Below are 27,796 nucleotides of genomic sequence, written 5' to 3' on the forward strand. Positions count from 1 at the left end.
TCAGACTTGCAAATTGACATATGAATACTAGAAAGGCTACGTTGTAGGTTATAGGACTAGCCTAACATTTGCTGTAAATAAATACCTGTTAACATGCCAAAAGAAACACTAAAGCTGGGTGACGTGATTGCACTTGGTGGTGGAAAAGAGGATTATGATATGCTGAAGGATTTGGAGAAGGAGACAAGGAAAACAGAAGTAGAAGATTTTAATGTAGGTATACCTTTTATTGTTTGTATTTACAGGCCGATGCTCGACGTGAGATCTGTTACATATCATTTTCGAATGAGCGTTTGGCAGCCCTGTTATGTCATTAGGAAAAGAATTATCGCCAACTCACTGCAAGGCTGGGCATATTTCTTTTATGTTTTTGACTTGTACACCCCTAAGTTATGCATATGTACAACGTGCTTCTGTGTGCACAGGTGAAATTGGATCATGTACAGCTGCAATGCTGGATTCCAGACTGGCCGTACCCTGTTTAAGATCGAGAAAAAAGCGCGCTGCCACAGCATTGTGCTAACTGTTTTTTTCCGGCCATTGTTAGTAAGATATGATGCCCACATAGCGGTAACATTTTTGGGGACAAGAAAATATAGTGGCGTCAAAGAAAATTTACAAACATGTAGGCTACAAAGAAAAATTTTAAAAGCTATAAAACGGGAAGATTAGCGCTTCAAAATTACTTGGTATTTGTGCCAGATTAAATGAGTCTTATTTCAAAAATGCGTCTTGTGTATAATGTAGTTTGCTTTGTTATTGTTATCAAATAAGAAAATATATGCTCGGCTCAATGGTTGTGGTGTTGTGTAGGCCAGGGCTTCCCAAACTTTTTTGCTCGCGACCCCTTTCAAACTTCTGAAGTTTTCCGCGACCCTTCACGTTTAAATTGATTAGCAGTGCGAAATATACATTAGTCATTACTCATTAGTGACATTTATTGAGATGCAAAGACTGAATTCAAGCAACCAGTACTCAAAGCCTACCAGTACTTACTACTTTACACATAGCCTATGTAGGCTACTGGAAACAAAAAAGCACACACATTTATTCAGTGTGATTGGTGCGACTGCTTTCTGCTACAAAGCAAGTCCAGCCGTGGCTCAATATATGTTAATGCTGGTCTCAACTCTCAAGGCGGTTTCAATGTTGATTAGACTGGAACGATATTTTGTTTTGATTGTATTTTGTACTTCGTGTAAAATTGGTATACGCGGTGTGACCCCTGAAGTTCGTTACGCGACCCCTTGCGGGGTCGCGACCCCCAGTTTGGGAAGCCCTGGTGTAGGCTATATGATAAAAGACTAAAAGCATCCTAAACTTTGCACGATCGTAATCAGTTGCTAACAATGGCCTACAGTATCGGCAATACAATTCTGTGGCACCGTGCTTTTTTCTTGATCTCGAACAGGGTATGACCAGGCTATGACCACACAATGCCTGACACAAACTGCAGCAAAGCTTCTACATTTTTCCTGCGACTTGTATGCATTATGCATGACATCATACATTTTTAATATATGACTATTCGGCATTTTGTTGAGACAGTTTCTTTGGTTAGGTTACTGAAAGTAATACTAAATTTTGAGTTAAAAATGTAGTTCAGTTAACTAGCTTACACTGTATACTGTTGCAATGTTGCATAAATGTAAAATTTTATTGCATTAACGAATTTTTTCTTAATTCAGCAGACTCGTATCAGGAATTAGCTATTAGGCTAAATAGTTGTTGTTTATATGTTTGTTAATTTTTTTAAAGCTGATTAAAAAATTGTACAATTAAAGCATAAAAATGTTTTGCTTAACTTTATTGTATAACTATGCCCTTGTGGTCATCATCAATTTTGGCACATATATAAGTTATATGCCAAGTTTTCCATTTTCCATTCTTTTTAAGGATGGGGAGTTCAAGAACCTTATCAATGAGCTCGGATTTAAACAAATTTCCAAACCAGAACGATTAAAAGGAAAAAAGAGCAAAACCAGGACAAAGAAGAAAAGTGTATGTTAAACATTTTATAAACAGCATATATACATGGTATTCTTGTAGGCCTGTAAAATGATATGCGGGTATAAGCTTTAAAAGCTTGTTTTGCGATGACTTTGTATTGTATAAAATTCGTTTGTTGACATTAAGGTTTTTATGAATGTCTGTAAACACGCAGCATTTTTCCATGGTTCCGGTGTGTTTGTGATACTATTGCTCACGCTATAGTTTTTCCTCCGATTGTGTATGTTTAGCCAATACAAGACAATGCTATCAGCAGCACAACTGCCCTCGCTCTTAGTACAGCAACAGTGTCTTCTGGAAAAAGCCCAAATTCTACTCAAATCAGCAGCGATGTGCCATATTTCAACTCCTTACCTTCTCAACTTATGCTAAAACCAAGTTCTTTATGGCACGAAACATTTGCACATGATTCAGCCGGCCAGGTTGCCGTAAATGAGTCATATGTTGGTTCTTTGCATGCCCAAGCTAATAAGTTGTTGGAAAATGAAATAAAACTCTATCGAGACAGGCACAATGTATCATCTGGATCTAACAAAGATGAAAGAAATGCAGAATGGATGCAAACAGTAGCATCTGCCGGTATGCTATAATCTGCTAAAATTAAGGTTATGTACAGTGCTCAAGGAAAATATTTCCCTCAGCTCAGCTCATGGCAATCTTACATGTATTCCCAGGCACACTATCTGACAGAGTTGCGGCTTTGTCCCTGATGGTTCAGGAAGCACCAATTCACAAATTTCACAGTCTTGAACAACTTCTGGCCATGGCAAAGAAAAAAGGAAGGAGGGAAGCTATAATGGGTAATTTTTAGTCTTTTAAGACTGATGGTTTCCAAATACAGTGTGTACTGCTCAACTCAAAGTGGAAGTATCCCATTAAGTCACAGCTACATACTTTCTGTCCAAAGTTTAATTTAGGAAGAGTTTAGTTGACAGGGTTTCACTGTATTAATAATTTTTTAAAAACTAGCATGTTTTATCGTTTTGTATGTGCAGGAATTGAAGCAATTAGAGATTTGATGCTTGGTGACCTTCTCCCTGACAATCGAAGGCTGAAATATTTTCACCAACATCCACTTGATTTACTTCTATTATCTATAAAGGTGGTGGTAACAACATACATAATACGTATATATATTTTCTTTTGTCACATTTGATATAGTTTTAATGAGTGTTTTCGAACGAATTTTTTCCTGAATTAAGGCTAGTGATGGTAGCGGGGAATGGTCTGTTGAATCTTCCCAGCGGCGGCTAATTTTATGGGCATATGAACATCGTTTAAAAGAACTTACATTGTCGTTTGTTAATTATTTGAAAACTTTCGCACATGACTCCTTGGAAGTTTCAAAATGCAAAGGTAAATTTAGAGTTTCATTTTACACTTAGATAAGGGATTGTGGAAGAGCAAAGGACACGGATAAAAAAATGTAAAGTTAATTTTATTACCAACATATTTGCTTCAAATATTGTGAACATAAAAAATGTGTGAAAATGTTACAAACAAATAACAGCTTTTGAACTACTTAATTACCAAAGCGCTGATTAAAGCAGTTATAGTCATTGTACAATTTGCTTGTTTGTTGCACAGCAATGTCAGTTGCATTGGAACTCTTGACCAAGAAGCCGGAGCAGGAAAAGGCGCTTCTTACTCTGCTTGCTAATAAGCTTGGTGATCCAAAGTAAGAATTTGTGATGCCCTTTATCAATTTGATTTGGTCATTGTAGTAACCAAAGTTTTCAATGGCTACATTGCTTGGCAATTCGTAGCTGTTCTGTATACTCCTGGTAATATTTTGTACCTAACTTTAAGAATTATACCAAAGCTTCGGTAAGATTAGTCTGAAATTCTTTTGTATTTTTATCAGGTATAAAATTGCATCAAAAGCACTTCATATGCTGAACTGTGTCGTTGCTCAACATCCACTGATGCAAGGGATTATTGTTCAAGAAGTTCGAGATCTTTTGTTGCGACCCAACTTAGCTGCCCGAGCCCAGTATTATTGTGTCTGTTTTCTTAGCTCCCAAATACTTAGTCATGAACGGTAAATATTTTCTGTAAACATCATTCTTCCTGTGTTTGCACCAATATACAGGCTATAATATTTGTATGTTTACACTTAACAGCACTTTATCGCTATGGCTGTCTTGTTTAGGCGAGAAGTTGCCCAGAAGTTAGTGCAGATATACATGAAGTTTTTCAAGGCTTGTGTGGAAAAAAAGAAAAACGCTGACAATAAAATGCTCAGTGCTTTGCTGACAGGTATTATTCCTGTTCATAAAACTTTTGTCTTTTTTTGGAATTTAAATAGTGGCATGACATATGTATTACTTTAAACTTAACACGTCATAACATATGAAAAAGTTCACATGTCGTATGCAAAATGCCTCAAAAGAATCAGACCTAAAGCAATGCAATCTAACTACAGGCGATTGTAGTCTGCATAATGCCTGCCTTTGATTAAACAAATTTGGTTCAAAGCAAAATTTTTACCAATGGGTATTTAAATCTATTCAAGGGGATGTGATCACACAATTTGATAAGTCGAGGACAAGGAACTAAGTCACATTTTCACGTATTGAAAAGAACAAAAAGCATGTTTCACAAATTCAACAAGTTATTGAAGTGATTTAAAAACGAATATGCACAATTTAAGGCCTATTGCGAGCAAAGTAGTGGATTTAGTAAAACGGACTTGGCTTGTACTCTGTTTTACTACAACCATAAATAGCTTGGATAATTGCCTGTTTTTCTGTTTTCACTGAACGTAGGCATTTTGCCAAATAGTATGCTAGGAATTTTTGACTAAAATCATATGAATATATACCAATCGCACAACAAATATAATGACTGTTATATGGAAGTAATTTTGGAAGAAGTCACAAGGTTTTAAGTCATCATTGGCCAGCATCGGAATACTATGTGTATTTCCTTTTTAAGTTGGATTTTTTGCAAAAAAATGCACAGATATACAGGTTGGGCATGCGAAAGCATTTAATACTGTTATAAACAATTAAGCGAATTCAAAAACATCTCAAAGACAATATTGTCTACCTGACTAGATTATTAAGAATGTTATATTATTTTCAGGTGTAAACAGAGCTTTTCCATATGCCAGTGTTACAGACGATGAAATAGTTGGTGAATTAGACATTCTTTTTCGAACAATACACCTCTCAAACCTAAACACTGCTGTACAATCTCTTGTCCTTCTATTTCAGGTTGGAACCCAGCTATTTACAGTTTCTTTGTAGAATGTTAAATAAATTTAACTCGTGTAGAATTGATGAAAGATTTAAATAGAAAAACTGCTCATTTTGTACTGTCACATTTAATCAGTGTCCTCACAGGTTTTTAGTTCACGGAATGAAATATCAGACAGATTTTATAATGCGCTTTATGCTGCCTTATTTCACTCTGAACTACCCATTTGCACAAGCCGCCATCCAATGCTACTGAACGTTCTTTTTAGGTACTGACTATTGTAATAGCGGTTGCTTTGTAAATGTGGCCATTAGCCATATCCTATACTTTTATTACATTTTTAAGTTGAAATAGATCTTAAGCATCATGCAAGTAAAGTTACCATCAGTTTTGACAGATTGGGAAAAAAACCTTTTGTGTTTTTAGAGCTTTAAAGGCCGATCCATGCGACCCTCGTGTACAAGCTTTTCTGAAAAGACTCCTTCAGATCACAACCTTGCAACTGCCGCCATTCTCTGCTGCTGTGTTGACTTTGTTATCGGAGCTAATTGCTGTGAAGCCATCTCTTACTTGTTCTTTGATGGGTTCTACAAAGAAAACTGAAAACTTGAAAAATGAAGAGTCCACCCAAAATGAATTAGAGAACCCTGGCTGGTTACAAGACGAAGATGATGATGAACACTTTCTTGATGTGAAAGAAGATTCAGATGCACCAGAAAGGTTGTTTTTTTTTAATTTTTGGCTACTTTACTCACATGTCATTATAACTGAAATACCTTTAATAGACATGAACGAAAATTTTAACTTATTCATTTTTCTTTAAAGTTCACCGACAGAGGTGGAACAACAAGTGTCTTCTTGGACTCACAAACATCGTGATGCAATGCGGCATGTCAATTCAGCTTATGATCCACTGCATAGAAATCCTCAATACTGTGGAGCTGAAAAATGTGCGGTGTGGGAATTGCATTCAATGATAAGGCACTTTCATCCAACAGTTGCCCTGTATTCCAAAGACTTAATTTCACAACAATCGAACCGTGATGCAAGCTCTGGGGATCCGTTGAATGATCACACTTTAATTAAGTAAATTAGCCAGTTTTTTTAATTTAAACATAAAAGTACGAGCAAACCTCATTTTATGAAAACGTTTTGTAAACCAAATTTCTGTTTTATTGATAACTCGACAACTAGCACACCAAAATTGTACAATTGCAAGGTTTTTGGATCGTTTTGTATATCGGAACCCAAAGGACCAAACAAAGAAAAATCAACCGATTCCAGTTATGTCAATACATCGTCGAAGACGTCATGCGTCTTTTCAAAATGCAATTCCTGTCAATTCAGTCGAATTTCTCAAGAAAAGCGAACTTAGTCCAGAAGAGGTGTTTTTCCACAGGTGATTAACTGGACGTAAAATCTTTTATTCCAGTTGGAAATATTTCTAAGTTTGGTGAAGAGGATTTCTTTCGGGATTGAACTACAATTATTTCTTGTTGTTATGGTTAAAGATATTTCACAAGTCAAGCTGGAATAAGACCCAGGCATACAAAGGAAGGTGAAAATGATGAGAGTGACGTAGAAAGCATCTCTGATGATGAGTTTGAACAGTTCATGATGAGCGCAGAAGGACAGAAACAGATTGATCAACAACTAAACTTTTCTAACCACGTCTATAAAACTAAGTAAAGCAGGTTTTGTTTATACTAAAACAAGTATATGAAATGTTGTTTAATATGACTAAACCTTTCTTTATTATGTTATGTTATTGTTTAGTTGCTTCTCAAACTGTGGGTTTCGACCTCGTTATTGCAAAATGTAATTTTGGGGTCGTGAAAAAAATTTAATTTTTATAAATTGAATCGTTTTTTGATGATTTTTTTATCAGCTTTACTGTTTCCATTAAGACATTTTTTTATTACTGCAGGCTACATTTACTATACTTCAGTGGATTGTGTGCACTTGCATGATTTTGCCAGGGACAAAAATATCACTTGAGATTTGTAATTGGACGTCTATTGTTTTAACATCATTAACGTGTAGGCTAACTCTCAAGGGGTCGCATAGAAATTTCTTTTTTGTAATGGGGTCGCAGACCCAAAAAGTTTGAGAAGCCCTGGTTTAGTTCATAGTTATATGTGCACAGTTCCACATACTCAAGCCTACAAACCAAAACTACGCTACATATTGAAACCTTTGATGCATAATTTTACTGTGTTTACTTCATAAAATGTAGTGGAAGTAAAATTGCTTTGCTTAAGGGCTGAGTTTGCTCAAGTTTTCCCTACATGAAATCCCAAATTAAATTTTTAGCTTTAAAGGAAACCATACATAGAAATATGTATTAATCAGTATCACCAATCACTGCGTAAATCACAAAGGTTTATCACATGTTAAAGCTGTCAGAGTTCCTGTATGATAGTTTATTACAGTTTGCAACTATTTCTTGGAATTATGTTTTCCTAACATAACAGTGTCCACTCTCTGAACTTCTAAAGATTGGCAGCATAACTCTAGGCTTGATTGACCCTTGTAGAAACACACTACTTTGTACTAATATCTTGGAAATTCTATGTCTTTCGTTCAATTAAGCGACATTTTTATCTGGCAGGACTAAAAAAGGAAGTTTTAGTGGTGATGAGGACATAGATGAAGACGAAAGTGATCTTGGTAAATTCATCAATAATTTGTAAATTGTTAATGATTTGTACCTCATTAGTGAAGACATTTTTACAAAATAACGGAGACCTCCCTGATAAGTTTTAAATTTCCAGCTTCAGAGAATGATGATGATATTCAAGGTGGATATGGGTTTGACTTGGAAGATGGAGAAGAAGACTTTCTTGGTGATGGAGGAGTATTTCTCGACGAAAATACGGGTAAGTTGCTGACTTATACCATCATCTAATTCTAATAATAATTAGTTTCTTCAAAAAACGAAAATGAAAATTTTTGTTGAATGAATGAAATAAAGTTTTTACTTTGAAAACAAACTTTGAAAAATTAGTTTTGAGCATGCTTCTAAAAAATTGAAATCAAACCAGACACTAAAATGTATTAGATTTGGGTCGTTTTAGGATATTCAGTGGAGTCTGTGAAGTGTTATTCTTGATTTGGTCTTTTAAAATGCTTTTCGCTCACTTAGCGACTTTTTGCACAGGGTCATCAAAGAAGCGTCCTAGTGACACCAGGAAAGGCTTGTCGGATCCCAAGAAAAGAAAGAAGGAGATGGATGATTTTAGTTTGATGCTGGAAGAAAATGTCACTGATAAGTAAGCAAAAACTTAAATTTTATAAGAAAAGAAACGAGGGTCACAGACAGTGTTTCTGCGTTATTTACTTTGTTTCACTTGAATGTTTCAAGCTTCAAGCAATTTTTTATTGAAATGATGACTTGACTGAAAAGTTTTGGTGCCGAGCCACTTTGTTCTAACTCTGTCTATCGCAATTCCCAAATAAAAATTACGATTTTCACGTTGTCCATGTCAAACCATATCTACCGATTCTAATGTTTCAGGGTGGACTCCACAAGCAGTCATGCGGTGAGCAACAAAGACCGAGCAAGTGCCAAACAGTTGAAATGGGAAAATAAACGTGACCTTCGCGATATATTGGCGAAGAAGAAAAGTTGGAAACAAGGACACATTCCGAAAAGTAAATCTGGACGCATCAATAAAAAATCTTTTAAACGTAAGGAAGGAAATTCAGCGAAACATTCAAAAAAATTGAAAAAATCTGGTAGGAAACGATAGCGTGATATATACTACATGTCACAAACTCTAATCATTGGTGGCATTGAAGGCGCTAAATTAAAAAAAAGTGAATAGTGACAACTGTTGTATTGTTTGGTTGTTCAGTTTATTTAGGGAAGCCTTGATATTGGGTCAGTAATTGAAAAGAATACTAGTTTGATCAAGTTTTTGAGGAAACTGTAAACTGCGGTGTATAAATAATTAAATATATAATGGGCAACATCATCGTTAGTTGCAGCAACATGCCACAACGTTGGCAATACTTTTAATCTAATACGGTTCCCGTGAACGTTGACGCTGTTCAATTTAGAGGATTAGAATTTACTTCAAGGAAGAAATATTGTGCTACTGTTTGAGCTCTATCGTGTATCGACACTCCACAGTTATACGACATAGCAGTGTTAATGATGTATAAAGATTTAACACCATTGCATTGGGCTGTATCACTGAGGTTCAAAGCTACCTCCCGTTTGCAACATTGCACACAGCGCGTGCAAATAGGGAAATATCTAGAAAACCTTATGTGTTGTGTTCGTATGCAGCAGAGGTTCACCCATCTGCACACTTGGTGTAGGCCAAGCGCAGGGCTCATTGCCTGTAGTAAATAGTTGTCCTTACATTTACCAAATTCATGCAAGATTAACTTTATTAGAGAAACTTCATTGTGAAACGTGTATAATAATAGATAAGTCTGTTATACACCAATTCCTACTCGAGGTGACAGCTGCCGCTACAACCGGGTTTGCTTCGGTTGCACTACTGAAATGGCTCACACGATTAATTCCATCATTTAATAAAATAGAAATAACACATAACCAATACTACAGGAAAACTCAACAGCCGGATATACGGGGTTACAAATTCGCTGCATATAGCGTTTTAAAAGTGAAAGCATACATCATAAATTAGCAGCTATTTTGCGTATAAATATAAAAATACGTTTAATGTCAAAGCGGTTTTTGAAGGATAATAATAAAACTTTTTTCCGCTTCGAACATTTGGGGGGTGTGAACAAACGCGGAAATTTAAGACCCAGCTTGTCGGCATGTCCCCCAAACTTCCAAACAAGAAGAATTTTGAGGGAACCTATAAACCTGGCATTAAAGGTTTACTTAAAATGAACTTTAGAAAAGCATACCTGTATAAACCTTAAAATAATGACTTTAAAAGTATAGGGGCCGACTAAAATTTCTAGAGAAAAGTAATTCGGTACAGAGATCCGGTACTTTTTTCCAAAAGTACAGACGGAATCGCTATTGCAAAAATACAGCGGCACAGTAATTCGATACTATATGACCGCGGTACTGCCAACGTATATCACACAAAGTTTGTCCCCTCCAAAGTTTTCCAGCAGACTAGGCCCGTGACCAGGGGGCATTGGTCTAAACAGGCTACGCTTGTGGGCCGTGGAGGTTTGCTATCCAACAATTTTTGTTGCTTGGCTACAAAACTGCTGATATGAAGATATCATTCAATTAAAACTTTAGGTTGGGCGACGTGGTTTTTATTCAAATCTATCAAATGGTTTTTTGTTATAGATTGACTTAGTTACTTTTTTACTCTATTTTACAACGTTTTTAATAAAACTGTAAAAAGCAATTTATTTATTTAAAATTACAATAATACTGAAATCCTTCAGATTTTTGCCACACGTGTTTCTGGACGGTTATTTATGGCACCCGTAGTTTTGTAGAATGTGACGTCATGCAAACGTGACGTTTGTTCATCACAAAAATGCAAAGCAAGGTTTGCTGCATAACAAAAAAGGTTGAGCTCGGAAATGTTGTATAATAATTTGCTTGTTTATCGATAAATTTTGAGTTTGCCGCAGCAGAAAACGCGCTATTGTAATTTACCTTTTCTAAAGATATGAAATTTTTTATTAAAGTGCTTGGCTTGAGTCTCTGCAGCTTATATCGTCAATTGCTCCTTGCTAGAGACGTTTGTCCAGCGCACTTGTTTACAAGTACCGTAGTTATTTATTGCGTCTGGCGAGATTAAAAAAAGTAAGTATGGCAAAATAGAACATCTATATAACTAAAATTACAGTATTATATACGAGTATAGTTTTTATAAAATAGCAAGTTGCCTACATAGCTTATACACTCAGGCTAGGCTGCTTTGCAGTGCGCAAGCATTTTCAACTTTTAAGAGCACAGTTGAGTAAAGATTTTTGATTTGCTTTGCTTGGCGTTTAGTAATGAAACAGCACAGTTTAAGTTTGTCACAAAATTAGGCAGGCGCACAGTGCATACAGCAGGATTCTTCCTATGTCTGTATAGGTGCAGAATAAATGCTTATAGGTAAAGAAGATGGTATACCTTGTGCACTTTACAAAGTTAACAGCTTGGTATACACATGCAGTTCTCAATATACCCTAGTTCCTAGTTCACTAAACCAAGAATGAATTTTCGCCCCAAGTGGATTGTGTTGTTATCGCCCATCAAGGCAAAACTGCAGATAAAGGGATACCGTATACAATAGAATCCGTTTAATATGACTATTCGCTTTTAATGTCCAATTTGGTACCCTCTCAAAGTTTACCATATGACATTCTTTTGTTTACTATCAGTCCTCGGATATAATGAGCACTTTTTCTATCTTTTTCGAATTTTTTCATCAATTTTTTGTGTCAAGCACCATTTTTCCATCTTTTTCAAATTTTCTCAATTTTTTATATCAATTATGCAATGTGACAGTGACAATTGTGCCACCTGTATTCTCAAATCACCTACTGATCGACTTTTAACTTGCAGTGTTATGTTTAATTGATTTTGTAAAAGCTTCAGTTATTGTGACCATTCGGATATTATGACCAAACTGGTCTGTTCCCAAGGTGGTCATAATAAGCGGAGTCTACTGTATTAGAATTGATGCTTAAACAAGAGTTGTAGCTAAACTTGTTTCAGTTTATGTCTTTTTGCTCTTCTTGGTCCCAGATTTATGAGATAAGCAAGACCATTGGATAATCTCTGCAAGTAATAAGATTTGGTTGGAAATTTGCATTTCCAGTGTTTGTGTACTATTAAGCCTGCAATTATCAAACAAATGTCTTTAGTTAGTGCTGCACATTTCATAGTGTGTTTTCCTTGCATTCATTCATGTTTCATGAGTAGTTGTGTACTAAACGTTTCTTAAATTTTATGTTTACTGTACCTGCTTCATATGGAATGGTATCAGAATGCTTAACCTTAGACTAATGAAAGTCTTTCCCCTACTTGAACTCAATGTTGGTTTCTCGCCACTCTAGCCCTTGTTAGTAAGATAGTCAGTATGTATTTTCTGATTGTTGTGTTTTGTCTTTGAATATAATTTTTTTGGCTTTGCCCAAATTTGGAACTGTTCACCATGACCACTGGTCACTGGACACAAGCAAGCATCGTCAAATGCCTCACCCAACGGCATAACAATGATATCGCTGCTGAGACTGAAACACAGGTTCTAAATCTAGCTAGCACGTTAACTGCTCTATTACCGTATCAAATTTCTGCTTTATTGGCCTCAAGTTTTGTTGTTATTTTTCCATTGATAATTTAAATGCTTTATTGGAATTTTGTTTAAATATTGCTCGGCTTATACCTAGGCTGCCAAATCACGAATTTTGCAAACTGTTTTGTTCCTAAAATGACACATTTGCAAATCCTTTAAAGCTACTGCAAGACAATTGGTCATATGTATATAATTTTGTTTCTCCAGGTGTTATAGAAAGTTGTATAGGTATGCAATATGCATGGTAATGAGACCGTGTATTACACAAGGGCCACTATTGGCTTGCAGAATTTTTGTCAGTAAAAAACTTAGTTGTATACTTTTGTAAATGTCAACTTGCAAATGAATATATTATGGATGAATACACTTCAGAAAATATGGCAACTGTGCTCAAACACGACCAGAAAGATTTGTTGTTAACAAACAAAGATCCACATTTGTCACATCTGTATGGTAAGATCCAAAATGCATTTTATTCCAAGAAATGAACAGCATTATCATGAAATAAGTTCAAAAATCCCTGAAACATTCTATCAAAGCAATAACTTTTTAGATCTTGTTCATGCTTAATTAAATACGCTGTTGGTGTTATTGCATTTTTTGATGATTTTAGTCCATTATTGTTGATTTGGTTTTGATAATAGTTGGTTGATCGTAGTTGATTGTACAGATCTTATCTGCAGTGTATACTTAATCGTTTGATTAGCGTCAATAATGTTTCTGTTCCCTGTACATCATCACAATTTGCCTGCAACTTTGTAATTATTTAATATTAACACCTTTAGATCATAATGGACCCAACACACCAAACAGTGTTTCGGCTGAAGGGTTAACTCATTCCATGGAAGTTGAAGGCAGCTATTCTGAAGGTACCGCTGAACCAGATGATTATCAGTTGTTTGAGGAACAAGGCGGATCATATATGCCAGGTGATATGTGGTCGTCTTTTAATTAGATTATGTATTGCAGCATGTATGTTAAAATCATTATCACTAATAACTAATATAAAAATGAAGTGTACCTAGATGCAAAATATTACATCTTTTTTTAAACGCTTATATTTTAAGTTTTCATAAGCCAAAACGATTTTATTTGTGCTGTGAAATTACTGCTAAATGATTAGCATGCATTCATTTAATCACCTACCATTTGCACATGGTACACAACATTTTTTGTTTATTTCCATACAAAACATATTGCTGAAAGAATGCAACTACCAGCATATCTTTCAGTATATGTAATTATAAGTTATATGTATTTGGTTATTGGTTTAATTGTTAGTGAAAGTAGAAGAACTATGCACCTGTCATAAAATATATTTGATGTTTTGTGATTGTATTTATTTATGAATTGAAAACATATGTTCATTTTTTGCGGAAACTACAAACATATTTTCCAATTTAGCTTTCTTGGTATATAAATATTATGCAACTTATGCTGGTTTTACAAACATCTTGTTAACTGTTTTTTGTCTTTTGAGAGTGTAAACTGTCTTTTAGCTTAATAAGTTCAAGTTTTATATGCCAATTCTGTTTCATGAATGATCTCCATAAATCTGCACAAGATAGTCATTGCAGATACATATTGATTATAAAATGATTATTTTACTAAAAAGTGTTTTATGAGAATGAGTATCGACTTATATATATATATAACAGGTGTGTTTCCAGAAGTGGTTGGTAGCGACTTTTAGTGCTTTTTTAGTTCTAGTGATTGTAACAGTACTAGTGCCGTGATGCTCATTTTCTTTTATTTACAACTTGCGGGTTTTTTCAGCCAAAAACTTAGATATAGCAAGTTATGTTGAAATGCCTACGTTTATCTTAACGTTTTATGTTGTTAGTGCTAAGTTTAAAGGCCGGTTTGTACACCAAATACAAAGTTTTGTGGAAAAAGTCTTCTCGTGAATTCGTATATGATCGTAGCCATTTTGGCCTGGTTACATAGTTTTTCACTTATGCTATATGTAATATATATATATTTTTATTTAGTAGTAGTTTATTTTTGTGACAACCGCTATAACCATGAAAACTATAAAACCTGAAGATATTGAGTGTCACTAAAATTTTCTTTAAAAAATTCTGCAGTGATGAAGTTATTCATTTGAACTTCTGCAGCTAGCAAAAAGTTTTCACAACCAAGAAGTTTTGTTCATAATTTTTTGTGGTTGTTACCAACAGAGTAAAAACAATTTCAAATAGAATTTGGTACATAAGCAATTGTTAGAATATGCCCCAGCTATACTATTTGGCAGTGTCTTTCGTTAAAACCATTCAGACAAAAGTAGCGTGCTATTTCTCATTTTGAGTTAAGGTTACAGTGACTAGGTTACATCTTCACTAATTAGTGGTAACAGTCAGTGATGGCGGAACCACTTTCAAAATGGACCACAAGCATATTTTGTCTTGCGTCAAAGGGGCATAAAAGTTTGATCCCAATTTTTTACTTCTGTGGCTCTGTTCACCTAGCTCATAATGCCAAAATTTTGCACTTTGGTCCCTCACAAACGTCAAAATGTCCCGAAATGAAATGTATTTTCATATTTGTGTGTGCAGTAGTTGACTAATTATGATGTTCACTTTTTAGATTTGCGACGTTGTATAAAATGATTTTGTAACGCCTTATAACCTTTTTAGTATATTTTGCAAGGATCAGCCAAGTTTTTGATAAACTGAGGTTGTATTAAGTATCCGTATTCGTAATAATTTTTGTGGCATTCTTTCTCTCAACATTTATCTATACACAATTCGATTAAAATGGAAAACTTCGCATCAACAACGGCAATGCTCGATCTACTTGGTTGGAAGAATAGGGCGTTGAAAACCTCAATGCTTTATAGCCAGAACCTTATGTATCCGACTATGTTTGAGCTCATGATGTTCTTCATTATGGTCTTTGTTTTATAACAAAACATCTGGAATTTGCTGATAAAGAGTCGCAAACCTGAAAAATTTGTTGAATGAAACGGAATAAAAATGTAAAAGTAAAAACACCTAGGGCCCAAAAAATGTGGTTTGTAAGAAAGCATGGCCCAATGCCCTCCACTAGACTCGCTAGTGGGTGGGCCTGGTAGGTTGTTACCTGGCTTGAAGAGTCTATCTGAATATTAGTGCTCATCCTATTTTCACATATTTATATATTTAAAAGTAGAGGAGCCTAGGCCCACTCGGACCCTCTCTTCCGTGTCTATGGTAACAGTTCTTTCTTACTAGTGGCTGCCGAACTTTACTACTCTAACTATGTTATGATAGTAGTGATGCAGTTACACCGAATCATCTTATAGTTTGGACTAATAAAAAGAATTCATTTGATTTTTTCAGTCTTTTGCACAATATCTATCTTTTTGCATTATATAAACATCAATTCCATTACTGCAACCTTAAAGCAGTGTATGATATATAACAAAGCTTTATACTAAATGGTATGTAATGAAGTGTTTTTCCCAGGATTTTCTTCTGACTCTTCACACTTAGTATTGGATGCTGTTCGTACTAAAGATTTTATTGTCAAGCATCCAAGTAACAAAATTAAACACGATGAAAACAACAACAGAAAGAGTAGTGGTAGGTCACATCCATATCAACTTTTTTCCATTTTTCTTTTGATTTCATAATTTGTCAACAAACATCAAATATACTTATACACAAATGTTTGGTTTTACTTTTTCCAATCAAGTATATACAGTTGAATTTTTTTTTTAATTTAAAAAACGTGTTATACAGTAACATCTACATAGTATGCAATATTTAACGCAATACATGCAGCACTTCGCCAGAACCAGTATATGCCTAGTGCCTGCCCCATATATTTTGCAACAAAATACACTCCAATTAACAATACAAAAACAACTATAAAGCATATTATATGATTGACTAAGCAAGTCATACGTCACTTCATATATAGCTTTACCAAACAAATTTTTCAACCATTTTCACTCAGCGAATGTTGGTTGAAGCAGAAAATATATGGTCATAGTAACATAGAAATGCCTGTAGTCTATTGTTTTTCCTGCCCCCTTTCACTAGTAGAGCACACATGGACAGGTTTCTTGATTGGATGTCACATATTTTGCTCCAGTGTTAGATTTCTGCATGAATGTAAAAGTCACAATTCAAATTAATGAATATAATCTCTTCCAATGTAAATTTATATGCCAGTGTAGTTACTGTATGCTTTTTTCTGTCATGGTTCAAAACTAAAAAACATTTGTTTGACACATTGTTTTTGTATGAAATTGGTACCTTAGTGTAGTTGTGGCTTTGCTTTATGATATTTTCTTTTACGTAATTGCTGATTGAGTTTTTATTTTGTCAGGTTCAATTGAAACTTCAAAAGGTTCATTGAATATGAATTGTGGAAATGCAGGAAAGTAAGTAAAATTGTGATTGTTTTGCAGCTTGGATAAACTATTATTATATATAGATTTGTTTTTATAACTATAGAGATGAAATATGTTGTTCTACTTGTTTACAAGCACATTGCCATGCCCAATGCTTTTGTTTGTAATCAGAATGTAAAAAAGAAAAAAGACATCCTATATCTATATCCTACTTTTTGTGTAGAAGAGCCTAAATAGATAAAAATGTTCTAATTCAATGAAATCTTTGAGAATCTTGGTAAACATGTCATGGTTATAGCATTTTAAGAATCAAGATTATTGCTTTATATAGTTTGGTGCAATTTCTTCTATGTTGCCCTTCTTCTTGTAGCAATCTTAAAGTGGTAGTTACAAGTGCATGTCTTGAGGCTATTTTGGCTTGTACGGTTTAGTTATATATGTGATGAGAAAATGTTCTCCTTCTCATTGGTCCAATGCCAATGTGTGCTTTAAAATTCTTGTTTTTATTGCATATTTATTTTATAAAATATTCTGCATATTTATTTATAATGTATGAAGTAGTGGATAAAACACAGCTATCCTTCACTGTTTCATTTTCGTCTATCTTCAGTGCTTCATGTCATACAGTATATGCATTATATATGTATGTCAATTGTTTATCATTTAAGTTTTACCCGTTGGTATGTTCAGGTCTTTTTCTCGCTTGCTAAAATTAAATCAGGAAGTGATTGCTTCTTGTATTAATACAGTTGAACGCAATAAAGACAATTTGTAACTATTCTGGTGAAATATGATAAACATTCCTCTGTTGTGGTTTTGGGTTACAATCTGCCATGACAGTAAATGCAGTTTCTTCTTGTGTGGCCGAGCTGATGTGATTGTTGGTGTTGTTGTATGTTATGGTATTTGAAACCACCATTCAAATTGCGTATAACATACTCAGTTTCAGAACAAAATAGCGGCCTTATGAATAGAACAATATTGATTATGGCATGCTATTTTTGACTGGAATACATTTTGTAATAACTAAGTCAGGTGTGCAAGCAGTAATGCATAGGTACCTACAGCAGGGATATCAAAGAACGAGAGAGCCAAACTTTTCGGTCCAAAGAGCAGCAAGTCATTTTTGCACCTACACATGCACACTTATAATAAAAATTTTAACTGACTTTTTATGCGAAAAAAGTAAGACTGATATCTCTTAGGAGCAAAATGTTAGGAGTCAGTGAACGTCCTTAAACCAACAATTTGACTGTAATGGCTTTTTGGCCGCTTTTATAGGATAATGTTCCTAAATAATAAGTATTCTAGGTAAATATTTTTGCATAGTCTGTTTTTAATATGTGATTATTATCATCATAGAGAAATCAGAAAAAAACTAATTTCTTAGATGACAATTTTTATAGAGAAAGAACTTTTATATATTTAAGTTTATAATGCTAGTTTAAAAATTTATTTCTGTTTGACTATTTCCCGGTTGACAATTTACAATATTTCAATAAATGCTTATCTTGAATCGTTTGCAATCCCATGAGCTCTTTGCCAGTCAAAATATATGTTTGCAATAGTAGGCTATGTTAGGTTTGCAAAGAAAAACTATTGTCTCTGATATCTCAAAGAAAAAGTACGTGGCAGATTAATTATTTTTTGTAAAGATATCCAATTTTTGATGTTTCTGTTATGCCTTTTAAGGTGTATTTGTAGTAACTAACCACCAATATATCGAATTAGTTTATCTCTTCACTTTCCTGACACAATAGATCCAGTAAAGTAAAGACACTTTTATCTTTTATGTGCATGGGAGCAAGTTGCAGTATGCACCACTTTTTAACCAAGGCTCTAAATTGAATAAAATTGTTTTGAAAATGGACACGTTATTTCCATTGTATAGTACAGTATCACAGTGGTTTTACTAGGGGTGTGGCATGAGGTATATTCAGGTTCATAACATGAACATGATTCATGAAAATCATGCAAATCAATATTCTGGACGAGTCCAAAACTTATTCGTATTAGTAGCAAATGATATTAAAGTTTCATTATCGCGAAACAATTTGTTTTGTTTTAAACAATAAAACAGAATGTCAGCTTTGAAAAATTTATCTGGTAACAAGCGTTTATGTTATTGTTAAGGAATGCTGTCCAGACTAAAACTAAGTCAGCAGAGATTTTCCAATGTTAGTACCGGGTAGCCGGTATTTTTCTTCACATTCCAATCAAGGAATCTTCTGCGCAAGTAATATTTGGCGAATTTCTTCGGGTATAGGTTCACATCGGCCCATTCGTAATTTTTTTGACACCAGGAGAAAAGCCCAGTTTTGATAGTCTTTCTCGCTGAATCAGTGAGTGTGATGTTTCTTCAGAAGTCATTTGTAAAACTTGAATATGACTTACTCCTTTTTTTCTGCAATTAAAGTTAATGTAGGCTTAAACTTGTCCACTTAATGCTCAGTGGGTCATTCTATTCTATTGTCTTCTTTGTAGATTTAATTTAACTTTTAAACATTTTTTATGTATGTAACCATTATAATAATTATAATCAATGTATATAAATGCTTATGGCTAATAAGTTATCAGTTGCCTTAAATCCGTATTCAAACTTGCATTTGTAAACTTGTGTAATTTGTTTGTTCCGTTCAGGTTTAATTTTTCTACTGTTACATTAAATTATTTTACTGTTCTTAAACATTTCATATTCATTTAGCTCAATGGAAAATGCCTTTCAACATCTTGCACGGCCTGCTGCTTTAGTAATGAATTCTTCCCCAGTAAGCGGATTGTTTATTTCTAGGATAGGGACTTTGTTTGTAATTATTTTAAGTAGTCGTAGTATACGTCACCACCATCAGTAATTATTGTAAAATATGACTTGCTTAAGCCTGTTAAAGTTATGTGCAACACAGTTTTATGTCCAGCAGCAAAAATAGATTTTTTATGTTTATTTCCATTTAGTCGGAAAATACTAAAATTATGTTGCTGTATGCTAAATGATTATGTCTATTTTGTGCAGAGCAAAACTGTTTCAAACGCCCACAAAAATGTGCCACATCTTGCATCTCCTCCTGCTGACCACTACAACATGCAGTTGCTGGCTTACAGTGCTCAACGACAACAACAGCTCCTGCAGGAAGAGCAGCAGCGTAAACAGCAGTTGCAAATATATGGCCAAGGAAGCAGCAGTGCAACATTGCAGCATCTCGCAAAGTTGAGACAACAACAGGAGTCTGATGCAGTGGCTGAAGAAAATTCCAGGCTTAAGGAGAGGGCATCTGCGTCACCCTTCCACCAGGTTATGAAAGATGATCCCAAAGGAACTACTTATATAAAACCGGTGCAGGCTCAATTTCTTCTTCCTGGGCAGCAAAACATCCTTGCATTTTCATCCAGTCCTCTTAATCCATCTGTAAGAAAATCTCCATTTCCGAACATTTCAACAGCTTGGCATGTTTCAGATCGTGGTACACCGGACATACTTCGCTCCCATATACGTGATCTTTCGTTTGGATCGCAGGATAGTCCAATCCTTCCTCTTCAAACTGGCGAAATGTCCCGGCATTCGGTCAAGAATTTTCTTCCTCAAAGTGAGCACAAATATTCAGTTCCTCCTCAGTTTCTCCCTGCTGCGTCGTGTCCAGAACCAGAATTGAAAAGTCCACTTGATCATCCAGAGCATCAATTAGATCACCAACAAAGACGACGTTTCTTTTCAAGTGATTCAAGGCCAACTAGCAGTGAGGAACAACAAGATGATGAAGCTCCTCTCAATGAAAGGGACAAAGAAGCGGCTGCTGCTCTCAGTGTCTTGCTGGAGCAAAGTGAAAAAGCCTCAGTTGCTCTTTCAGAAGGTTTTACCTCGCGGTCCCCAAGTGTTGCTAATATGTCAGACACTGTTGGTTCGGCCTTACCTGTACGCCTGATTCACTTGCAGCAAGATATACGAAATACCCCACCCCCCGCTTACGAGCACTCACTTTCCGCAGAACAAACGTTTCAACAGTATGCAAATCCACAGCAAATGGCAGTAATGGCTGATACTCCACCGTTATTGAGCAATCTCCAGCTTGGTCATGATGCCACCAATACTAGTATTAGCAGTGGTCCAATAAAGAAAGAGCCTATTAGTCCAGCAGTCACTTTTGAAAAATACTTCATGTCAAACTCTGCTCCCCATCAAGCTAGTTTGTCGTCAAAAACTGTGGATGACAAACCAAATTTAATGTTGCATCAAGTTCCTAAAATGGAATCTCACATGAGGTATCACTGCTGCACTGCATGGAATATTTTACTTCGTTGATTAACTGTTTATATAGCGTTAAATACCATATACGTTTAATAGACCAGATATGCATGAATGAAACTGGAATGCTTCGTTTTAAATGTATTGTAGTTAAGATAAATCTTTGTGTATTATTTAAACCAGTTCTTATTTTTAGAATATCCTTAAATATAAACATTTTGCTGCAGTAGGCAATCCAACCTCACATCAGCGGACAACAAGTTTAACCATTCGACCCTGCCTATTCAGGATGATCCTTATGGTCCGTTACGAACATCTGTAAACACCAGTGTGATTGTCTGCAGGCCTTCTGTGACTTCGGCTAAGGTAGGTCATGCCAGACAGCTTCATTAGTTGTAGCTTGTCAGTTGCGTTATGTACTAGAAAATTGGTTGTATTCAAGGCATCCACAGTCCGTTCAAAAAGAACAAACAGTACTGGATCAACAACATCAAAGCGTAGGAAGTCAGATGGAAGTTTGACGTGCAGCCTGTGTGGGCATTCCTTCCGTAGCACACCTGCGTTAAATGGACACATGCGAGTCCACAGTAATTCGGACAAAAAGGTTAGGAAAAGGCTTGCATGGTTTGTTAACATAGGAATATCTTTTAAAGCATTTGCTTTTTTGTATACAGCACAATAAAGAAGAACGCCAAAAGAGTGCTTCTACAGATCACACCGTTAAAGCAATTGTTTCATCTCCTGTTTCAAGGAATACTGTTACACCTGCTCCTTTCGTTAATATTGGTCAGTCTTCATCCATTGTTCAACCTGCATTATGTGTCACTTCCGATGCAGCTGATGCATCATCTCAACCTCTCATACCGGAATCTGTAGCTCAGCACGCACAACCCCATCCACACAATGGTTTATTGACTATGGCTTCTGCAGCCTGCTTTCTAAAAACCGAGCCCGGAATTAGGCCGGAATACCTGCACCAGCCTCAAGTCTTACAACAGGCATACGTCGTTCCTCACCCCATGCTGTTTCAACAGTCTCCTATGATGAATGTGTTTGCTCCAGGGCTGAGTGAAGCATCTGTCGAGGTCAGGCATTCCACTGCACAAAGTCTTGAGTCTCAGGGCACTGGATATTCCCAGTTGTATGCCACCCAGTTTCAACAGGGTTTACCTTTTAACTTTCTTCCAAATGTTGCTCAGCCTTCAGCCCCGATGCTTACCCAGGATGGTGCATATAATCAACATGCTTCTATTGTACAGCAAGGAGATCCACATGTTCAAGAGCGTGAGAGCATAACAATTAACCCACAGGCATTTGTAAATTCACAAACATCTGTTGAAAAGCAAGTAAATGTGGCCATGCCTGAGGAAATGTATCCTACCCCGTATGACTCCCAGCAAATGGTAGACACTAATTCACTATCACAACTTGCATCCATTGCAGTCGCAACAGCGAACAGGAATATGCCTGTGCAGTCAGAATTCCAGCCTGCTTTTGTTCAAAACGACATGAATCCCACCGCAGTTCCTCCAGATCCCAGTGTTCCGTCGGATGTGGTGTGGATGCAGCACACACCTGTGCACCCAGTAGTGCCAGATGAATGCGTGGATCAGCAGAATATGTATGGGGATCCAACTATGCCTCCACAAACGTCCCCAATTCGCTCAGGGCATGATCCTTTTATTCTTCCTGTCAGTGTTCCAGTGCAGGAGAGAGCTCAAGGAAGATATGGAGAGTATAGCAATCAGACTCCAGAGCCGGTAGTTCCAATGAACAGGGAGACAACGGTAACTTGGCAAGATCATCATGACCTCCAAAACAACTCCTTGTTATCTTCCTATGATGATCAACTGATGCAGGAAGCCATAAATGTGGCTAATCCGAGCAAGATTTTGCCCAATTCGATGATGGGTGGCACACCTCCAATAGGATCAGCATTTAGTAGTGGTAGGCCATTTCGACAAAGGCATTACAGTGAAGGTGCCCACCTAATTAAACCTTCAGAAACAAGTATTTTGAAGCAAATGCTTCACAGTCCTGTGCCTACTGTCAAGTTAAGAAATGGAAATGACCGTCCTGATGATCAAGCTAGCACGTTATTGAGAAAATCGGAGAAACCTATTTCTGGAGATAAACAAAATACTCCCGCTTTGGACTTGGAAAAGCAATCACAATCAAAAAAAGTAGAGCCAAAGAAGGAAGTTTGGGCTGAACCGAAACCAGTTCAGCGTAGAATACGACGCAGAAGGCACTCAGCAGACTGCCGGTTGTTGTCTAAATATGCCCCAATTACCGGTGCATATATTAACAGGCCACCTTATGCGGCAAATCCGGTATCTAAGAAACCTGGTTCTTCAGTTCATCCGGAAGTAAGAACACGTCACAGACCACCTCCCCTTGTTATTCCATCCAGTGTTAATACATTTGCTCCTCATCCTCCGAGCCATCCTAACTTCTATCAAAGTCATCTTCATCACCGCAGAAGGTACCACATTTGCTTTTTGTTAATTTTGCACTTTGATAACTTCTGACTTTCGCTTATGAGTTGGATGTTTTCAACCAGCTATAGTGACATTTTAGTAACATGCTTCCTTCACTCATAAGCTTAAATATTTTCTCTCAAGATATTTCTATATTGTGCCGGTGATTTATGGTTGATGACCTTTGATGGTTGTTGTTTTGATTATTTATGTTTTTAACTCATGTAACAACTTGCAGGCCCAGCGGAGAAAGCAATTCCAGTTTTAATGGAATGAATGACAAAATACCTCCCTACACGCCACCACCAATGTTAAGTCCAATTCGTGCTGGATCTGGCTTGTATTGTATGACACCGGTAACCTCCAAGACTATGTTTAACAGACAAAGTATGATTCACTTTTCAATTATAAATTTCATATTCTACAATCTCTCCACTAAAAATGTGGTTAACATTAACTTAACTTTAGAAAGCCTCGAAGTTACAATTCCCACCATCGTCGAAGTAAGTGAGGAAGAATTCGATGATGATGATGATCTTGTTAGATCTTCAGAACCGTAAGTATATCTCAGTACAGTATATTGTGCCTTGCCAATCCCAGTCTTTTAATACAATTAATATATCTGCCTTCATTTTACAGTAAGATCAACATTGGCTCAAGGTTTCAAGCTGTCATACCAGATATGCGTAAGTAAATTTAAAGTATGCAACTGTTTATTTTTTTGGGTGCTATTAAAAAGTTGTTCATTTTGGACATAATACTTATATCTTGCATACTTCCTCTGATACGAACTTGTTTTTTGATGATGTCACTTTGGCATATTGCTGTTATTGGCACTCCATATCATTTGGTTCGTCGTTTTTATCAGTTCCCAAAGAAACAGTTCGTCAGTGCAAGCACAAAGCAGACAGGGTGTGGGGCCTATCATACAAAGATGCGAATAATAATGAGATTTTTAAGCACAGTAAGTTATGCCACCCTATATGTAGGGTTAATGGGTTAGTCTTCCATAAGCTAGCAGTGCATAAAATTCATCTACGGATTGTTTTACAGCACAACAATTCCTGGAACTATCTTGTTCATCTGTTGTGCCATTTGGTGGTGCTAACAAAGAATATGCTCTTGATTGTATGGCTAAGACCAACGGAAATATTTTGGTACAATTTATTATATGTTATTGTTATTGATTCTTTCTGATTAGTTATTGTTTTGGATAATAACTGAAAATCTGTAATTGCAACCTGATTTATTTCATTAAACTATAAAATTTGCTTGTGCAGGCTGCAGTTAAAAAGCTGATTGCCAAAAGGCCAACTGCTATGAATTCGGAGCCCCGAGGCACGCATCGCTGCTATATCGGTTGTGGGAAAGCCTGGACGGCCCAAGAAGCTAAACTCTTTGACTGTGCAATGCTTGATCATCGAAAGGACTTCTTTGTTATCTCTAAAATGGTATCATTTATACGAAAACGTTTTTATTGAAGTTCTATTCTGTGCACTTTGACTGAACAAACATTTTCCTGTATTTGCTGTAGGTAAAAACTCGTACGACTGCTGAATGTATTGAGCGATACTATCACATCGTTAAACGGAATCGCCGACGAATTCGAGTACCTCGTCGCTACCGAGACCAAGATCACGATATCTCGATGGTTTTGAGCAATATAAATGAGAAAATAGAAACATCCGTAACGTCTGCCTCCTCTTCAGATGAAGAAACAGACTTGAAGGTGAAGTGATAAATATATGAATGAAACAGCACCATTCATCTACCATTTTATCGATCTGTCTTGTGTAAAAGCGTTATCATTGATTTGTTACAGCCTTCATCGCGTACTATTGCTGATCGTGTTTCGTGGATGACCAACCCTCCGTACGGTTCAGACTCGTCAAACATGAGCCGCTCTCATCTCTCCCCGCCACAACACGGTAGCAACCAACATGCCATAAAAGCGGCGAAAAAAACATCAGGTATTAAATGTATGAATGCACAAGCATCCCACTATGTATTAATATTTAACCATTCAATTGCGCTTCAGTATCTCAACAGAAATTCTATCTAAATGTTTATTAAGTGTTTAAATTTGCCTTTGTTTGCAGCTCGACAGCATCACAGCAGGTTGGATATTTCACCAGCTGGTTCACCGGCTTCCAACATATCGACAGATGAACAACCCCCACAGATATTTACTTGTCCTGTATGTGGAAAATCATTTGGCAAGGTACATTGACGGCTTTCTCTAGTTTCAGTTCAATTACATTGAAACTGTGTCATATTTGCACATATCTTGAGCTGGTTGTATAATGTATATCTTACAGTGGCTTTTCCACGACGGATTATGTAGTATAGCTCAAAGTTCGCAGAACAGTTAAGCAAATATTTGCCTTTTGAGCGGGACAGTTAGTAGTCAATTGTGCATTGTAAGACCATTGGAAGGTCATGAAAACACGCAACGCTCGCCAAAAACTTAGTAAATCTCAGTCTCATAGAACCTAACAAACTTATACAGACATATCAAGTGGTAACAAGCTCAGTAATTCAACATCTGAAACATACTTATAAAGGTAAAAAGTCGTAATGCGCACATGAAGACCCACGGCAAACACGCGCAGGAAAAAAGACGGCAACGTGAGGAGGACGCCCGTCGACGCGAGGAGATGGCCAATCGAAGAGTGCAACCCGTCCCCCCCAGAGTTCAGCCTATTCACACCCAAAGATTTATTCACCCAGCTAATGTTGCTGGCGCCCAACTATATCAGCACCCGCAGCACAATACATTGCATCACCCTCACGGCGTAATCCAAAGATTTACGAGCGATACCTGAATGGGTAGCGGTTGATCGCTCTTTGGTCAAGTGTTGGACGAAGCATAATGTTGCATTTTGCAGTGCTATTAGAGATTACAATGATTTACTTTCTCCCGAATAGCAAGACTTAGCAGTGGATCTGGTCAACTAAGCGCAAGATTTCAATAAGATCATGTAGTTGTTAAAAAAAACGTGTCTGTACGGTACGAGACCGGTAACATTTTTGTACCTTTTATCAGTGACAAAGTTCAAGCTGTCTTTCCCAACTCTATGCTATGTTCCCAGGATTTAAATTTTGGGCTTATTTGTTTATTTTGTAGAAGTTCCAACGTTTAATTTTACGTTTATGATTGCGTACGATAGTTCTGTTCGTTTTCATCGATTGCATTTTCTAGTCTTCAATCTGCCGTTAATTATAAATTTGATAATCGTGCATACCATTGTTATGTAGTCTTACAGTTACTTGCTTAAGACTTACCGTTGTTTTAGTCAAGGACCAAGGTGCATGTTGATCACTTTCATTTAATTTTAACTTTTATTGCTTTAACAGCAAGTAGACGTGTTGTTACGCGAAAAGATGTATTTAATTATGAAACGATTTAGGTTCATTCTCAATACGCAAAGTGTTGTATCATGCACCAATGTGAAATGCTAATAGTTTTATAACTTAATTTCGCCCCGTAAAATCATGTTCTAATCTTCCATCTCATAAACTGTAGTGGTTTAATCTACCTGCTACGGATGGTTTCCCACACACGTAGAGGTAGAAAACCTGCCTTTGTTCTTAGTACCTATTTTTTAGTTCAAAATGCACTTCACTTTGCTTTTGTATATAATATTTGCTTTTATTGAATATTATAATTAATCTGGCTTGCTCACAACACGCGCGTGCATTTCTTTCTCCAAGTATTATGGGATTTTCTGCAACGGAACCTTGTCGGCTGTGTATCAATTCTATCAATATTATGGTAATATAAACTTGACTCCTCTTACTGGCAGTGCCTTTATTATTATAAGCTACTGTTCAAATTCCAAGTGTTCCCGAAACATGTGTCCTTCACAAATCAGTTCACAAGCAACGACATTGTTTACTTTATTAATTTAGTGTTTCAAAATTACAACGGTTCCTATTTCGAACTGCTAATAAGATGAGCAGCTGAAATTATGATTCGCAATGCTTATCACTTTGGTTCTTGGTGTCATGCAGTCGGTAATAATGTTATTAAGGAAACCAGAAGTCCTATTTTAGTATTGAATTGCAATATTATGATCCCAGAGTATTGCAACCCAGATGAATTTGAAATCAACGAGTTGCAACTTTTGCCCTTTCTTTCAGTGCCATTTTGTTTTATGTCATATAGCGTTTTTTCTGCAAAGTGCTGTCAACAAATTGTTCATTATATCTCTTGTTGTATGATAATTTGTTTAATACAAAATGTTTATATATTGACTTTGCTAGCCTGCTTAAAGAAGTTCCAGAA

At 36.2% G+C, this 27,796-nt stretch overlaps 2 protein-coding genes across 4 annotated transcripts; both read left to right on the plus strand.

The window, feature by feature from the left end:
- Positions 1 to 9,044, plus strand: LOC143462732 (CCAAT/enhancer-binding protein zeta-like). Its single transcript, XM_076960987.1, has 19 exons — positions 1 to 213; positions 1,897 to 2,001; positions 2,241 to 2,589; positions 2,685 to 2,810; positions 3,006 to 3,112; positions 3,213 to 3,366; positions 3,598 to 3,688; positions 3,875 to 4,051; positions 4,163 to 4,269; positions 5,098 to 5,228; positions 5,358 to 5,479; positions 5,638 to 5,931; positions 6,037 to 6,297; positions 6,431 to 6,610; positions 6,723 to 6,896; positions 7,823 to 7,881; positions 7,986 to 8,090; positions 8,372 to 8,483; positions 8,729 to 9,044. The coding sequence occupies exons 1-19, from the start codon at positions 94 to 96 to the stop codon at positions 8,961 to 8,963; spliced, it is 3,009 nt and encodes a 1,002-aa protein (XP_076817102.1). The 5' UTR covers positions 1 to 93; the 3' UTR covers positions 8,964 to 9,044.
- Positions 9,045 to 10,707: 1,663 nt separating this feature from the next.
- On the plus strand, positions 10,708 to 27,765 carry LOC143461567 (uncharacterized). 3 transcript variants are annotated; one of them, XM_076959330.1, is made up of 19 exons: positions 10,708 to 12,905; positions 13,238 to 13,381; positions 15,899 to 16,015; positions 16,767 to 16,821; positions 19,496 to 19,559; positions 19,802 to 21,045; positions 21,256 to 21,394; positions 21,471 to 21,632; positions 21,703 to 23,513; positions 23,747 to 23,895; positions 23,977 to 24,064; positions 24,148 to 24,194; positions 24,377 to 24,472; positions 24,562 to 24,665; positions 24,789 to 24,959; positions 25,043 to 25,237; positions 25,331 to 25,478; positions 25,608 to 25,729; positions 26,073 to 27,765. In XM_076959330.1, exons 1-19 carry the CDS (start codon positions 12,806 to 12,808, stop codon positions 26,331 to 26,333), a joined length of 5,217 nt encoding a protein of 1,738 aa, XP_076815445.1. In that variant the 5' UTR covers positions 10,708 to 12,805; the 3' UTR covers positions 26,334 to 27,765. The 3 variants fall into 3 exon arrangements, with proteins under 3 accessions (XP_076815445.1, XP_076815446.1, XP_076815447.1); XM_076959331.1 differs by having other exon boundaries at positions 21,259 to 21,394; XM_076959332.1 differs by lacking the exon at positions 15,899 to 16,015.
- The last annotated feature ends 31 nt before the right edge of the window (positions 27,766 to 27,796 follow it).

Source organism: Clavelina lepadiformis, chromosome 6 (genome assembly GCF_947623445.1).
Source record: "Clavelina lepadiformis chromosome 6, kaClaLepa1.1, whole genome shotgun sequence".
NCBI lineage: Eukaryota > Metazoa > Chordata > Ascidiacea > Aplousobranchia > Clavelinidae > Clavelina > Clavelina lepadiformis.